Raw genomic sequence first — 15,474 nt, forward strand, 5'->3', positions numbered from 1 at the left:
GGTGGTCCAGTGGTTAAGATTCCGCGTTTTCACTACCGAGGATGCGGGTCAATCCCTGGTCAGGGAACTAAGATCCCCCAAGCCATGCAGCTCAGCCGGGAAAAAAAAGGGGGGTGGGGGTGGACCTAGAGATTATCATGTTAATCGAAGTAAATCAGAAAGAGAAAGACAAATACCATATTATATTACTTATATGTGGAATCTAAAATACGACACAAATGAACATATCCACAAAACAGAAACAGACTCACAGACATAGAGAACAGACTTGTGGTTGCCAAGCGGGAGGGTGGGTGGGGGAGGGAAGGATTGGGAGTTTGGGATTAGCAGATGCAAACTAGAATATATAGGATGGATAAACAACAAGGTCCTACTGTATAGCAGAGGGACCTATATTCAATATCCAGTGATAAACCATAATGGAAAGGAATATGAAAAAGAATATACATAACTGAATCACTTCTCTGTACAGCAGTAATTAACACAATATTGTAAATCAACTATACTTCAATAAAATATTTAAAAAATAAAATAAAAGGATAACATTGTATATGACTGTGAAATAATATATCTAGGAAAACAAAGAGAAGAACAATCATCAATCAGGAAATCATAACAATCTTAACAATCTGAAATCAAAACTGCACATGGAGCCAAGGGGGAAGGGGGATGTGGGGGGATGGATTGGGAGTCTGGGGTTAGTAGATGCAAACTATTATATACAGAATTGGATAAACACTAAGGTCCAACTGTATAGCACAGGAAACTATATTCAATATCCTGTGATAAACCATAATGGAAAAGAATATAAAAAAGAATGTATACATATATACATAAATCACTTTGCTATACAGCAGAAACTAACATAACATTGTAAAACAACTGTACTTCAATTTAAAAAAATTGCCAGGGAAATAAATGTTCTAATTATGTAAGATATTCTGAGTTAGAGACACTGAGTCAACAGTGATTATTTTAGTAAACTGATTTAATTCAATAATAAAGTATTGAGTTGACTTTACAATGTGTAAAATTAGGAAACCAATTAAAATATCAAAATGACCCAATTTGGTGTTTCTCAGGCTTTAATGCATACTCTATCACCTGATGATCTTGTTAAAATGCAGATTCTGACTCAGAAGGTCTGGGTTTGGGTCTGTGATTCTGTGTTTTCAACACGCTCCCACATGACCCATGCCCCTAGTTTGTGGACCATAATTTGAGCAGCGAGGAACTAATGTATCCAGTCAGAAGGAATTTAATTTCAAATCACCTGGGAGTTAGTAAAATCTATGATCAAGTGTATAACCACTATGATCAGCTGAAAAAATTAACAGGGCAAGCTGGCTGAAATAACGAAGCTGAATAAAATATTTTTTCTTCTTTAAAAAAAAATACAGATTCTGCATCCATTGCTTTCCCATCATAATTTTCTTGTCTCTATATCTGCCTACCTACCTGGCAACCAACCAATATATCTAAGAAGTCTAAAGTTTTTTAAGTTAAAAAGTCAAAATGACAAATAGTACTAATAACATTTTTAGTGTGTTTTTCCTTTTTTTTTTTTTTAAAGAGAAGTTTCAAATCTAATCTATAGTGACAAAACCCACATCAGTAGTTGTCCAAGGCTGGGATTAGATTAACTGTTCATTGTTAACAGTAATTACATCTGAGAGTAGAATTCTGGGGGGAATTTTCATTTTCTAAAAATTCTGTACTACTTAAGCTTGCTTGTTTACAATTAATCCGTGTATTACTCTTATGTAAGAAGGGGACAATTAAGCAAAAACAGACATATGTTCTGAGGTATTACAGGTGTGCTGCTATTTGTACTAAACTCTTCCTTCTGAAATTCCATACTATAAAAGACATAATTTTGTTTTTTGTCTTACAAACTTTTTGTACTGAATTTCAACATTTTAGTATAACAGTTCAACAGTAACAAATTCTTCCTAATAATCTTGAATTTACCTTGCTAGCTCATCAGTGCTTTCACATGCCAACAAAACAGCTTCGTGGGAAAGATCTGCTACTGTATAATTCAAAGTGTTTGATAAGTGTGTTGCATGGTGTATGGAGGTATCATGGAACTCCACATCTATGGCATTGTCTTGCTCATCATTATAGCAGCGAATAATTCCAATAGAGTTCCACACCTACAAACATGTAAGGTTAAATACAGGTCTGAGAAAGAGTAAAGTTCTTAGAATCAATAGACTAAAATAGTACAAATTAACAAATAATGTAGTCTGTATCAGGGATTAAGTTATGGGAGCAACCACAGCTTACTTACCTCTAAATAGTTTCAGGTAATAGTAGTAACATCAGAGCAACAATTACTAATTATTCTTTTCCTCATGAGAAGAAGGTACATATATACTTATTTATTAGCAAATGGAATATTTTACCTAATATTTTTAAAAATTATATTACTGTCATAAAAAAATACTTTACAATTCACCTTTGAACAACCGAACCATTAAATTCCTCAAACAAAACATTTCGAAAATGTATTTACTTACAAATATGGATATAAATGACTGCATATTTCTTTTGGTCCAACTAACTGGTTTATAGTTATGGCATAAATATATACATTTTAAGGCAGCATAGGACTTCCCTCGTGGCTCAGTGGTTAAGAATCCGCCTGCCAATGCAGGCGACACAGGTTCAAGCCCTGGTCTGGGAAGATCCCACGTGCCACGGAGCAACTAAGCCCATGTGTCGCAACTACTGAGCCTGCACTCTAGAGCCCGTGAGCCACAACTACTGAGCCCACGTGCCACAACTACTGAAGCCCACGTGCTCTAGGGCTCATGCTGCAACTACTGAGCCCGCGTGCCTAGAGCCTGTGCTCTGCAACAAGAGAAGCCACCGCAGTGAGAAGCCCGCGCACCGCAACAAAAGAGTAGCCCCCACTCGCCGCACCTAGAGAAAGCCTGCTTGCAGCAGCGAAGACCCAACACAGCCAAAACTAAATAAAAATAATTAATTAAACACGCACACACACACACACACACACACACACAAAACAGGAATTAAAAAAAAAAAAAGGCAGCATAAATTGATACCATTTGGAAAACTTGTCTTCCACTCATGTACACTACAGGCTCACACTAGGCAGGGTAGGCCCTAGTGTTTCCTTTCCTCTACCACAAATACAACTATAAAGTACTTGACAATATTAGAAAAATTAAGATCTATTACTTGATGATGATTACTGACGGCAATACAAAGGTTTTTTTTTTTTTTAAATAAAACAACACCTTTAATATTTATCTACAAATTTATGCCAGGACCATACCATTTAAAAAGGACAACTGTCAAAGTCCTCAATGGAAAACCTCAAATAATCAACAAATAAAAATATTAAACTTTTTTAGCTCTCAAACTTAAGACAAAAAGTTAATATAGTCATTCATCCATAAATATATATTGAATGCCTATTGTGCCATACCTTGTTCTAAATGCTATCAGTAAACAAAACAGAAAAATCTCTGTGCTTGTGGAGAATATATTCCAGTGGCATGGGGAAAAGGGGCAGATAGCTTTTTTTTTCATAGCACTTATCACCTTCTAATAGTATACCATACCAGTGGTTGCTTTCTAAAAAACACCTTCTAATGTTCTGGAATCAGTACAATCTCCTATATAAAAACTAATATGAGAAGTAAAGTTTGAAAGTATAGCCAAGAGGTACTGCAAGATATACAGTCACATTTATTATGTTCATTATATGTCATTTTGCAAAGCAGAATTTTATTTAACACAACATTCAATAATAAGGTTGAAATAAGATTAAAACTGTGAGTTAACCATAAAATAAATCAAGCACAAAATTATAATCAACCAAAGTGCTCCAGGCCAGTTAACCAAGGTTTTTAAAAAAATATTTTTACCAAACAAAATTAACTACAGTGAGATAAAATGCTTAAAAGTGAGATAAAACTATTTAAAAGTTACATGTAGATGCAAGGCTTACCATGAATCTGTGAGTGAGATGCAAGGGTGTAGAACCTGACTGGAATGGCCTTTGCCGGGGCGTTGGCATAGGACCATCATAAAATGGCCTTTGGGATGTTACAACTGGTAGATTGTGAATGCTGCCTGCCTGATCATCTTCCTCCTCTTCTTTGAGAAAACTAGAACCAGTTTTTATCATTGTAACATCTAGAAAACAAAGGATTATAATTAGAGAATCATAAATACCTATTACCTTGAAAAAGAAAAGCATTACGAAATCTAATAACCTTGTCCATTCATAGTTAATAATACTAACATTTTAATACTATTTGCCTCTTTCACTGTGTTAACATCTGCAGTGATAATTCGAAAGCAATGGAGGGTAAAACTGCTGGTACCTTAGCATGAATCAAAGCAGTGGCACCAATCTGTATTAGTAGTCAGTGTATTGTTAACCAATTGCAGTAAAAATAGTAAAAATATTAATTTTATTAAATCTTGATCTTTGCATAGATTTTTTAAAAATGTTCTCTGTGTTAAAATGGGAAGTGTGCATAAAGAATTGTGATGGGGGATTTCCCTGGTGGTCCAGTGGTTAAGACTCTGTGCTTCCAATGCAGGGGTTGTAGGTTCGATCCCTGGTCAGGGAACTAGATCCCACATGCTGCGCAGCACGGTCAAAAAATTTAAAAAAAAACATGCTGCGTGGTGTGGCCAAAAAATTAAAAAAAAAAAAAAAAGAACTGTGATGGTTATCTCAAAAAAAAAGCATTTCTGCAATTGAGTTGTAAGCTGAACTAGCTAATTTTTTCATGTAACACCGTTTTTACTTGAAATACCAGATAAACTATGGTTATACCAACTCAAGTATGTGGCAAACATTTTCTTAAAAATGAAGTGAGCTGGTCATTTAAGAAAAATAACTGACAGAATTTGTGGTCAATGATAAAATTTGAGCTTTCAAGCGAAAATCAGAATAGTGAAAAACGTGTATCTGCCACCATGAGCTTGACTGCTTTGTAATATTTAAAAACTTCTGATGAGATTGGAGATGATACTAACAAATATTATTCTGGATAACGTGTCAATATTAGGAAGGTCTGCAAAGCTCAGGAAACAGTATTTTCCAAATTACCAATGCATATGTGAAAAAATCAAACATGGTAAAAGATCCATTCAAGTTAGACCAATGGATTTTTATGTAATAATAGAGTTGAAAAGTTCACCAAAAAGTTTTCAGATTCCACATCGCAAGTAATCTTTAAGAAACTATCATTTGTTGCGTTTTGGTGCAACATCGAAGAATACCCGCAATTCTTTCAATAGGCTATTAAAATACTTCTCCTTTTTCAAACTACATATTGTGTGAGGCTAAATTTTTTTCACATACTTCAAACGAAAACAAATATATGGCAGTAGACTGAATCCTGAAGCACATGAAAGAATCCAGCTGTCTTCTATGCTAAGATCTGCAAAAGGGTAAAATAATACCATTTTTCTAGAGTTGTTTTATTTTCATAAAAAATGTTATTTACGTTTACATATAATGAGTTTATTAACGTTACTTTAAAGTGAATAAATATTTTTAAAATTTCTCGGTTTTAATTTCTAACATAGTAAATAACAATAAATATAACTCCACAAACAATTTTCTTTGGGGTCCTCAAAAAATTTTAGGAATGTAATGAGCTCCTGAAACCAAACATTTGAGGAGTGCTATCCTATAAACCCTATATGCTTTAAATGCAGCACAACTTACCACTGTACACTGGCATTTCACTTGGTAATGTTCAAATGTGTTAATTTTAGCATATAAGTTTAATAGTCACTTCATTTAAAGGTTTTTCATTATAATCCCAATATCTTTAACAGATACCAAACTATTCAGGTTACCTATTTCTTTTTGTTTAAAAATTTTAATATTTATTTATTTATTTAATTGGCTGCACCGGGTCTTAGTTGCCACGTGCGGGATCTTTAGTTGCAGTACCCAGGATCTTTTAGTTGTGGCCAGGTTACCTATTTCTTGAGTTAGCTTGGTAGTTTGTGTCTTTCAAAGAATTTGTCCATTTTATCTAAGTTGTTGAATTTATGGACACAAAGTTGTTCATAATATTCACCTATTAAACTTTTGTTATTAATAGCAGTGCTATCTTACAGAAATATAATGTGAGTTACATATGTAATTTAAAATTTTCTAGTAGCCATATTTTAAATAGTAAAAAGAAACAGGTGTAATTAATTGTAATAATATACTGCATTTAAAATATAATTTCAACATGTACTCAATGTAAAAAACGACCAAGATATTTTACATTCTCTTTTTTGTACTGTCTTCAAAATCTGGTTGCATTTTATACTTAAAACACACCTCAATTTGAACTAGCCACATTTTAAGTGCTCAAAAGCCACAAGTGGCTACAGCCTATCATATTGGATAGTGAAGATCTATGGGATACACGGTGATGATACCCCTTTCATTTCTTATATTAGTCATTTGTGTCTTTCCTTCTTGACCAATCAGGATAGAGATTTATCAGTTTTATTGATCTTTTCAAAGAATAAGCTTTTGGTGTTATTGACTTCTCTATAGCTTTTGGTTGTCAATTTCATTGAATTCTGTTCTTTATCATTTCCTTCCTTTTGCTTGCTTGGGGTTTAATTTCCTCTTCTTTTTCTAGTTTGCTAAAGCAGAAGCTTAGATCATTGTTTTGAAACCTTTTTCAACATACGTATTTAATGCTATAGCTACATTCTACCAATCCAGTACTGACTTTAAATAACAGTTTTAATAAAAAATTTAAAATATTGATCAGTAAGATGGATCATCACATTCACAAAGTCAATTCATACCAACTGAGTTTTCATCATCTTCTAGGATATGACTTCGCTGTCTAGGACGACCTGAAGCCAGCATGAGGTCATCGTCATCTTCCCCATCATTTATAATCCCTTTTGAAAAAGAGCGGGTTTCAACTGCATTGTCATTTAGAAAATCACCGGCACTATTTGTATCTTCTCCATCAAAAAGATCGTTATAATCCTTTTCTACTCTGCTAGATACCTTGAACAAATGAATACGAATTAGAAAGTATTAGTGAACTACTTATATAAACACAATTACTCAAAAGGCAATCTTTTAATATGCACCTATAAACTCTACCAAGTAAGCAAGTGCCTTGGTAAAAATAATTAGCAAATATGTTTATGAGGATTGTATTTATATTTATATAAGACCTAGTCCTTACTTTAAATGCCTTATAGTCTACGGATAAGGTGGAAGTGTAAGACAGACATGTAAAGAAATACATGTGTATACCCAAATATAAAGCAAGATTTTATTCCTCACAATCATTCTCCAGAAAAGAAGTCACCTATGAGTCCTTACAAAGTCTCTCATTATAAGATATTCTCTCATTTACTTTTATTTTGAACAAGATACTGCTTAGGTAAGATGTTTACTTTAAATGATCTCAGTTAAAGCTCGTCTTTGGGGTATTTTTTGATGCTTATAGAAGTAAACAAATAGAACCAAAAGAAAAACAAAAGTGGCAAATAAATTCAACATTAATCATTGATTCCTAGGAATATGAACATATCATTGCAAGTACTGAATGTCACTGTAAACAATTTTTGAGATCACTTTAAAAAGTGAATAGTAAGCAGATACATTGTAAGGATCACAATTATTCCTATAGAATGAATAAAAACTGTACAATGTTAAGTCAATGGAAACTTATAGTTGGGTATAAAAGTCTAATGAGAACACCATTAATGGATTCAAAAGGGACTATATCACAAATCTTTTAGATGGAAGTGCATATAACTGTGTTCTGGAAAGTTGACATTTAAAGAAATGAGAGAACAGAAAAAATACTTCTAAATTCAAAAGTTTAAACAAATGATTTGAATAATTAAATTAATAACTATTGATAAATGCTATAAGAAGATATTTAACTATTTTATCCATAGTCCTAAAAGTTTATGTACTCAAGTTGGTTAAAAACTTTTTTCGGACTTTATCAAAAATGAGGGTTTTAACTTATGGTGAGAGGTGTTGTAACAGAAACATGTACTATGAGGAGTAAAAGCAAAAAGGAGAGAGTGGGCACTTCTGGATAGAAGGGTTAAGGTTTTATAAGAGGTGACATTTGAACTAAAATTTTTTTAATTTTTAAAAATTTTATTGACATATAGTTGATTTACAGTGTTGTATTAATTTCTGTTGATTCAGTTATACATATAGGTATTCTTTTTCATATTCTTTCCCATCATGGTTTATCACAGGTTACTGAATATAGTTCCCTGTGCTATACAACAGGACATTGTTGTTGAACTAAAAATTATTTCTCAATTTAATTTTCTTTTTTATCAACGTTAGACATGCATATAAATTAGTCAGTGTTATAAGGTTTAATATAAAAATGAAAACAATCCTCTGCACAGCCTCTGACTTACTTCTCTGCTCTCAATTGTTTCTTTTGATACTTTCCTCCACACTTGTAAATCATATTCCAGTGAAATTTTTTGATTTTTCAGTTTTAATTATCTATTTAATAGACGTTACTAACTTCTTTCTGTTAAGGAAGATGAGGATTTGGTGCCATTTTTCAACCACCACTACTCCCCTTGTATGCATATACACCATTCTCCTACTCCTGTCCACCCAATATAGATATATTCTCATTCTGCTTGGATCAATTTACAGTATTTACATTTATTATGACCATGTAAATGCTATTCATAGCTGAACCCTAAAGCAAAGGAAATAACAGCAAAAATAAATAAATGAAACCTAATTAAACCAAAAAGCTTTTGCATAGCAAAGGAAACCTTTGACAAAACAAAAGGACAACTTACTGAATAGGAGAAAATATTTGCAAATGATATGACCGATAAGGGGTTAGTATCCAAAATACATAAACAGCTCATACAACTCAACATCAAAAAAACAAACAACTCAATTAAAAAATTTTTGCAAAGAGGAAATGCAGATGGCCAACAGGCACACAAAACCATGCTCAACATTGCTAATCATCAGGGAAATGCAAATCAAAACCACAATGAGATATCACCTCACACCTGTCAGAATGGCTATCATCAAAAGGAACACAAATAACAAATATTGGCAAGGATGTGGAGAAAAGGGAACCCTCCTACACTGTTGGTGGGAATGTAAATTGGTGTAGCCACTGTGGAAAACAGTATGGAGGGTTCTCAAAAAACTAAACATAGAACTACCATATGGCCCAGCAATTCCACTCCTGGCTGTACATCTGGAAAAAACCAAATACACTAGCTGGAAAAGATACATGCACCCCAATGTTCATAGCAGCATTATTTACAGTTGTCAAGTTATAGAACCAACCTAAGTGTCCATCAACAGCTGAATGGATAAAGAAGATGTGATATAGATAGACAGATAGATATTGGAATACTACTCAGCCATAAAAAAGAATGAAATTTTGCCATTTGCAACAACATGGATGGACTTAGAGCTTAAGGTACTATGCTAAGAGAAATAAGTCAAACAGAGAAAGACAAATACTATATGATATCACTTACATGCGGAATATAAAAAATATAACAAACTAGTGAGTATAACAAAAAGAAACAGACTCACAGATACAGAGAACAAACTAGTAGGGAGAGGGGTGGGGGGAGGGGCAATATATGGGTAGGGGATTAAAAGGCACAAACTATACTGTATAAAATAAGCTACAAAGATATGTTGTACAACAGGGAATATAGCCAATATTTTATAATAACTATAAATGGAGTCCATCCTTTAAAAATTATGAATCACTATATTGTACACCTGTAACTTACATAATATTGTACATCAACTATACCTCAATAAAAATAAAAATAAAAAAAAGAATCTGTTTTGGTTTTTTCTTACACGGATTCCCCAAAGATCTTCCAATCTCCTGCCTGAAAAACATAAGACTGGCTGACAATGCTCTGGGAGCCAAGTATGAAAAGTGAGCTGGGAATTTCAACGTTCAAGTATATACACTTTCATTTAATCCTTTTCAGTACAGTATTCCTCCTTCACCCAACACCACTCAATTGTACCCAGTGTCCCTGGATCAGTGACCTCTGTTTTACCTCATCTTAGAGAATAAATCTCCAGCTTTCTGCCAGAATGTATACAGGGGTGACGGAGGGCAGTTACCTAACTGTGCCCACTGTTGCTGAGATTGGAGGGATCTACTTGCTTGTTAAATCAACCCTCCTGTTTTCAGCCCCACTTTTTTTTTTTTTTTTTTAAGGTAGTTGTCAGTCATATTGTTCTTTTTTTCTCCTCCCTAGCTTATGTATTTATTTATTTATTTTTATATTTATTTTTGACTATGTTGGGTCTTCGTTTCTGTGCAAGGGCTTTCTCTAGTTGTGGCAAGCGGGGGCCACTCTTCATCGCGGTGTGCGGGCCTCTCACTATTGCGGCCTCTCTTGTTGCGGAGCACAGGCTCCAGATGCGCAGGCTCAGTAGTTATGGCTCACGGGCCTCGTTGCTCCGCGGCATGTGGGATCTTCCCAGACCAGGGCTCGAACCCGTGTCCCCTGTATTAGCAGGCAGATTCTCAACCACTGCACCACCAGGGAAGCCCCCCCCACTTTTTTTTTTTTTTTTTAATATTTACTTATTTATTTGGCTGCACCGGGTCTTAGTTGCAGCACGCAGGATCTTCAGTTGTAGCATGCAAACTCTTAGTTGCAGCATGTGGGATCTAGTTCTCTGACCAGGGATCAAACCTGGGCCCCCTGCATTGTGGGCGTGGAGTCTTAGCCACTGCACCACCAGGGAAGTCCCTTCGGCCCACTTTTAAGTACCTACTGCTACCAAATTCTGAATCTTTGGGGACTCAAGCAAGCTAAGTGGCACCTCAGGGGAAATAATGAACCAAAACAAGGAAGTATAAAACAAGGCAGCCTGTTTAAAGCAGTTCAGTCAGGCTGTGCAGCTAAGCATAAGAAGTATATAGTTAGCTCTAAGAGTTAAGGCTAATTCATGACAGAAAAACTTAGGCTAGACTAAGTTACAGTTATTAACTAATGTTCATCTATAAAACATTTATTTAATTAAAAACACCTAGAACACCAGGATACTAAAATATTACAGTTTTTTACAAAGGTATTCCTTGGAAAGCCATGAAATATTAATGGATATTATATGGAGGGAAAGAAGTTCCTTAGTAAAATGTATTTGGGAAACATTAGGTTAAACAAGTTTAAACATTCTTTGTGATAGAGCATTACTGGGCATCTAATAACATAAATTATAATTTTCAAAGAAAGTAATGTAGTTTGTGGTGTTTCCCAAATTAATATGACCACAGAAAGACTCTGAAGAAACTGTTCTACCCTATTACTTATTACCTTACTGCTTGACATCTTTCCATTGGGGTCACAAACATTCTCCAGGACTCCTAGATTTCCTTCTGCATCAGTATAAGCTATTTGACCACAAGTAGGATGCCATGACAGGCCACAAATTGCGTAACCTTTCTCATGTTTCACCCTAAAAATTAAAAAGTGAATTCTTAAAACACTGTCAAGAAAAATACAAGCTATACATTTCTTTAGGTAAATTTTAGTTAGAAAAAGTTTTGATAAACATAGCTATATGTCTCCATTTTAACAATCTAATGATTGCAGATTTAAAATGTTTAATAATAAAAAAACCAAAAATCTGATAGAAATAAGCAAAAAAGAGACAAAAGATTTACTGAATCATACCTTTCCATGCAATCTTTGGTTTCCACATTCCAAACTATAATTAAACCATTAATACTCCCTGCAGCTAAATATTGTCCACAAGGAGACCAGGTTACTATATTTAGGGTCTAGTAAAGAAAAACAATAAATAAATAATAATTCATATAATTTAAAACTAAAAACTCATTTTATTACCAAATTCAAATTTTTATAACCCTTATTGTATGCAATTTCTAATTAAATCTGATACACAAAGAGCAAGACAAAGTTTGCTTAACTTTTTAACTTTCTTTTTCAATAATATTCAACAATCAAAGTAATAGCAGCTATTACTTTATCACAAGAAAATTACACTAGCACAATTTTAAAAGCAAAAGCTAAAAAATGTTTTTATCCTAGAAAGAAAGACAATACAAGTTATCCTCTTAGCAGTCACCATCAAGATGAAGAGAACTAGGAAGTGAAGTGAATCGTACTAAGCCATTGCTGACCTACTGGGCCTCTGTTTCCTAACTGCAAAATGGGTATGTATGAGAGAAGGGGGCGGGGGGAGGGAGAGAGAGAGAGAAAGAAACACAGACTTAACAACCTTTCCTGCTCTAAAATTCCAGTGTCTATAGTCACAAGTCTCAATGAAACTCACTTAACAATAAATATTACTAATAATGTGAGAATTACCTATTCTAATACTATGCTAGGGGTTAAATTTGACTTCTTATAAATTAAAAGATTTTTCTTATCAAATTTCACAAAGGAGAAAGGTCAGATAGGACCTAGCAAAGACTTATCTACTAGTTATTCACTAAGTGAAGAAAGGCTGAGGGGTAGAAGGTGGACACATGCACAGCAGTCCGGAGTTGTTCTCCATTTCCAACAATATTTAGCTGTAATTGTATTAAAGCAAAGTATGCATTAAATATTCCCATTAGCCTACTGAAAGTATCACTTACAAAACCTACCTGAGAGATGAAATTATCTGAAAGATCAAATTGATTACTCCAAGTTTCTCTTCTATATAGCTTAACAGATTTTTCCACAGGAACTGCTAGTAACTATTAGGAAAGATAAATGATTTAAACAAGTTTACACTAAATTAAGTTTAAAGAGAAAAAAAGCAGAAAATTCATCTAAATAAGACTACAAAACATAAAAGTAAATTTGTATTTTAATTGGCAACTAACAAAACTCAGAAAGCTACTTAAAATTTTGATAAAGAATGGGTGATGATCACTGTATTGCTTGCACTGAAAGACAGAGAACTTATAGTTACTAATATTTTTAATACTATTTCTTAAGGAATATAAGCCCTTTGGATCTAAAAATTCATCTTATTTGCTGGAAGGAGAGAAACAGAGCCAGAATACTTTGAATATCTTTGGAAAAGGAAACATCTTCTTACATATACTTCCAAAAAACAGATTAGTAGAAAAAATAAAACTGACATATTCTTTCCATGCTTATCAAAAAAAGAAGAAAAATGTATTATTTATGAATAGTAAAACTATGTTTAAAATTTTTTTAAATTAATTAGATTAATTGATGTTTCATAAGCAAAGAAGAAATACATACTGGATTTCCCAACTATCACTTTAGTGCAGAATGTACCCTTAAAAGTTTACATGACACAAAAGGTCATACATTGAAAAGAAAGTCTCCCTCCAATCCCTAAATCCTATTCCTACTTCCCAAAGGCAAAAAACATAAGCATAGACTATATAAGAATGCATATGTACATATATACAAGTAGACACACAATTAAACAGTAGCATTATCTACTGTCTATACCTACTGCTCTACAGCTTGATGTTTTTAATATATCTAAAGACTGATTATTCCATGTGAAGACACACAGATATACCTCATTCTAACAGTTGCAGAGTATTCCATTTTCAGGAATAAATTCCACAGTTTATTTAACCAGTTCTCTATTAATGAACATTCAGGATGTTTACAATCTTTTGCTACTACAAACAATGATACAACATTTTCATTACACATACTCTGTAGTGCATATGTATAAATATGTTTAGAGAATATATGCCTAGAACTAGTACTATTGGTCATTCGTTCTAATAAAAACTGCCACATCCTCTTCTACACAGTATATATCAAACTTCTGATCTTTGACCATCTGACAAATGAAAAATAGACAATCATATTTCAATTTGTATTTCTTTTAGTATGAAAGGTTGCATGTATTTTCATATGTTAAAAGCCACCTGTGTATCTTTTTCTGTACACTGTCTGCTCATGTCCTTGTTCATCTTTTTACTTATTGATTTATAAGAACTCATTGAATATTAAGGAAATTAGCTCTGTCATATTGTTTCAAACTTTTTCTCAGTTTATCATTTGTCCTTTGACACTGAAAAATTTATTTTTTTACTTTTCATATTGTCGAGTTTATAAATTTTTTTCTGGAAATTTTCACATATACAGAGAAGTTAAAAAGATGATACAGCAAATACCTATATAATGAGATTCACCATGTGATAGGAAGTCTCCAAGATGGTCCTCGGTAATTCTCACCTCCTGGTATTCATGCCCTTTGCCAGTACATTTATTAAATCTCCTTTTCTCCACCTTTATAATACACTAAATTCCCATATATACTGGATCTATCTCTCTGTTTAATAGATAGCTGTCTATTCATGAATTAGTATCACACTTTTAATTCCCATAGCATTATAATGTTATATCTGATTGAATTAGACTTTACCACTTTTCTTTTTCAAGACTTTTGCTTTTCCATATGGCTTTAGAATCAGTTCTATTTGGTCCCCCCAAACATCTTACTGATATTTTATATTGAATGTTTCAAAACTATAGATAATTCAGGGAAGAACTGACATCTTTATAACAAAAATTCATTTCTAGGAATAGGATATATTTTTCTATGTGTTTTTCTAAATGTTGCCATTTGCAACAACTTGAATGAACCTAGAGGGTATTATGGTTAGTGAAATAAGTCAGACAGAGAAAGACAAATACTGTATGTTATCACTTACATGTGGAATCTAAAAAATAAAAATAAGTAAATAAAATGAATAAATATAACAAAATAGAAACAGACTCAGAGATATAAAGAACAAACTAGTGGTTACCAGTGGGAAGAGGGGAGGGGGGAAGGGTAAAACAGGGGTGGGGGATTAAGAGGTACAAACTATTATGTATAAAATAAATAAGCTAAAAGGATATATTATATAGCACAGGGACTACAGCCAATATTTTATAATAACTTTAAATGGAATATAATCTATACAAATTTTGAATCACTATGCTGTACACCTGAAACTAATACAACATTGTAAATCAGCTATACCTCAATAAATAAATAACAAAAAAGAATGGGATATATTTTTGCTATTTAAGTCTTCTTTTACTCTTCTTTGTAGCATGTTTAAATTTTCTTTACATAGCTCTTTCACATTTTTTGGTAAGTTTATCCCTAGTTATTTTATATTTTTTAAAAATTTTTAAATCTTTTTTGATTTCACAGTTAGTGCATTATTTTCTCTCACCATATTTTCTAAATGGCTATTGTTTGTATATACGACTATAGGTTTCATATATTAATTTTGCTTCCAACTACCTTACTGAATTTTCTTATTAGTAATATTTTTCCCCCAGTTGATTTTCTTGGGATTTCCTCGTATACAAGCATTTCATTTGCAAATAATGAGCATTCTCCTTCCCTTCTTTCCAACCTCTCATATCTTTCTATTGTCTAACTGTATCAGCTAGTACCTCCAAAATGTTAAACACTAGTAGTAAGAGTTGATATAACAA

At 33.1% G+C, this 15,474-nt stretch overlaps 1 protein-coding gene across 1 annotated transcript in view; it reads right to left on the bottom strand.

The window, feature by feature from the left end:
• WDHD1 (WD repeat and HMG-box DNA binding protein 1) overlaps positions 1–15,474 on the bottom strand; it is a 63,111-nt gene that overhangs the window by 29,241 nt on the left and 18,396 nt on the right. The window contains exons 8-13 of the mRNA XM_061182586.1: positions 12,645–12,737; positions 11,707–11,813; positions 11,347–11,488; positions 6,817–7,027; positions 3,983–4,170; positions 1,972–2,156 (exon numbers count right to left, since the gene is read on the bottom strand). Coding sequence (XP_061038569.1) covers positions 1,972–2,156; positions 3,983–4,170; positions 6,817–7,027; positions 11,347–11,488; positions 11,707–11,813; positions 12,645–12,737 — 926 coding nt within the window. The remainder of the gene's footprint in view (positions 1–1,971; positions 2,157–3,982; positions 4,171–6,816; positions 7,028–11,346; positions 11,489–11,706; positions 11,814–12,644; positions 12,738–15,474) is intronic.

Source organism: Eubalaena glacialis, chromosome 2 (genome assembly GCF_028564815.1).
Source record: "Eubalaena glacialis isolate mEubGla1 chromosome 2, mEubGla1.1.hap2.+ XY, whole genome shotgun sequence".
NCBI lineage: Eukaryota > Metazoa > Chordata > Mammalia > Artiodactyla > Balaenidae > Eubalaena > Eubalaena glacialis.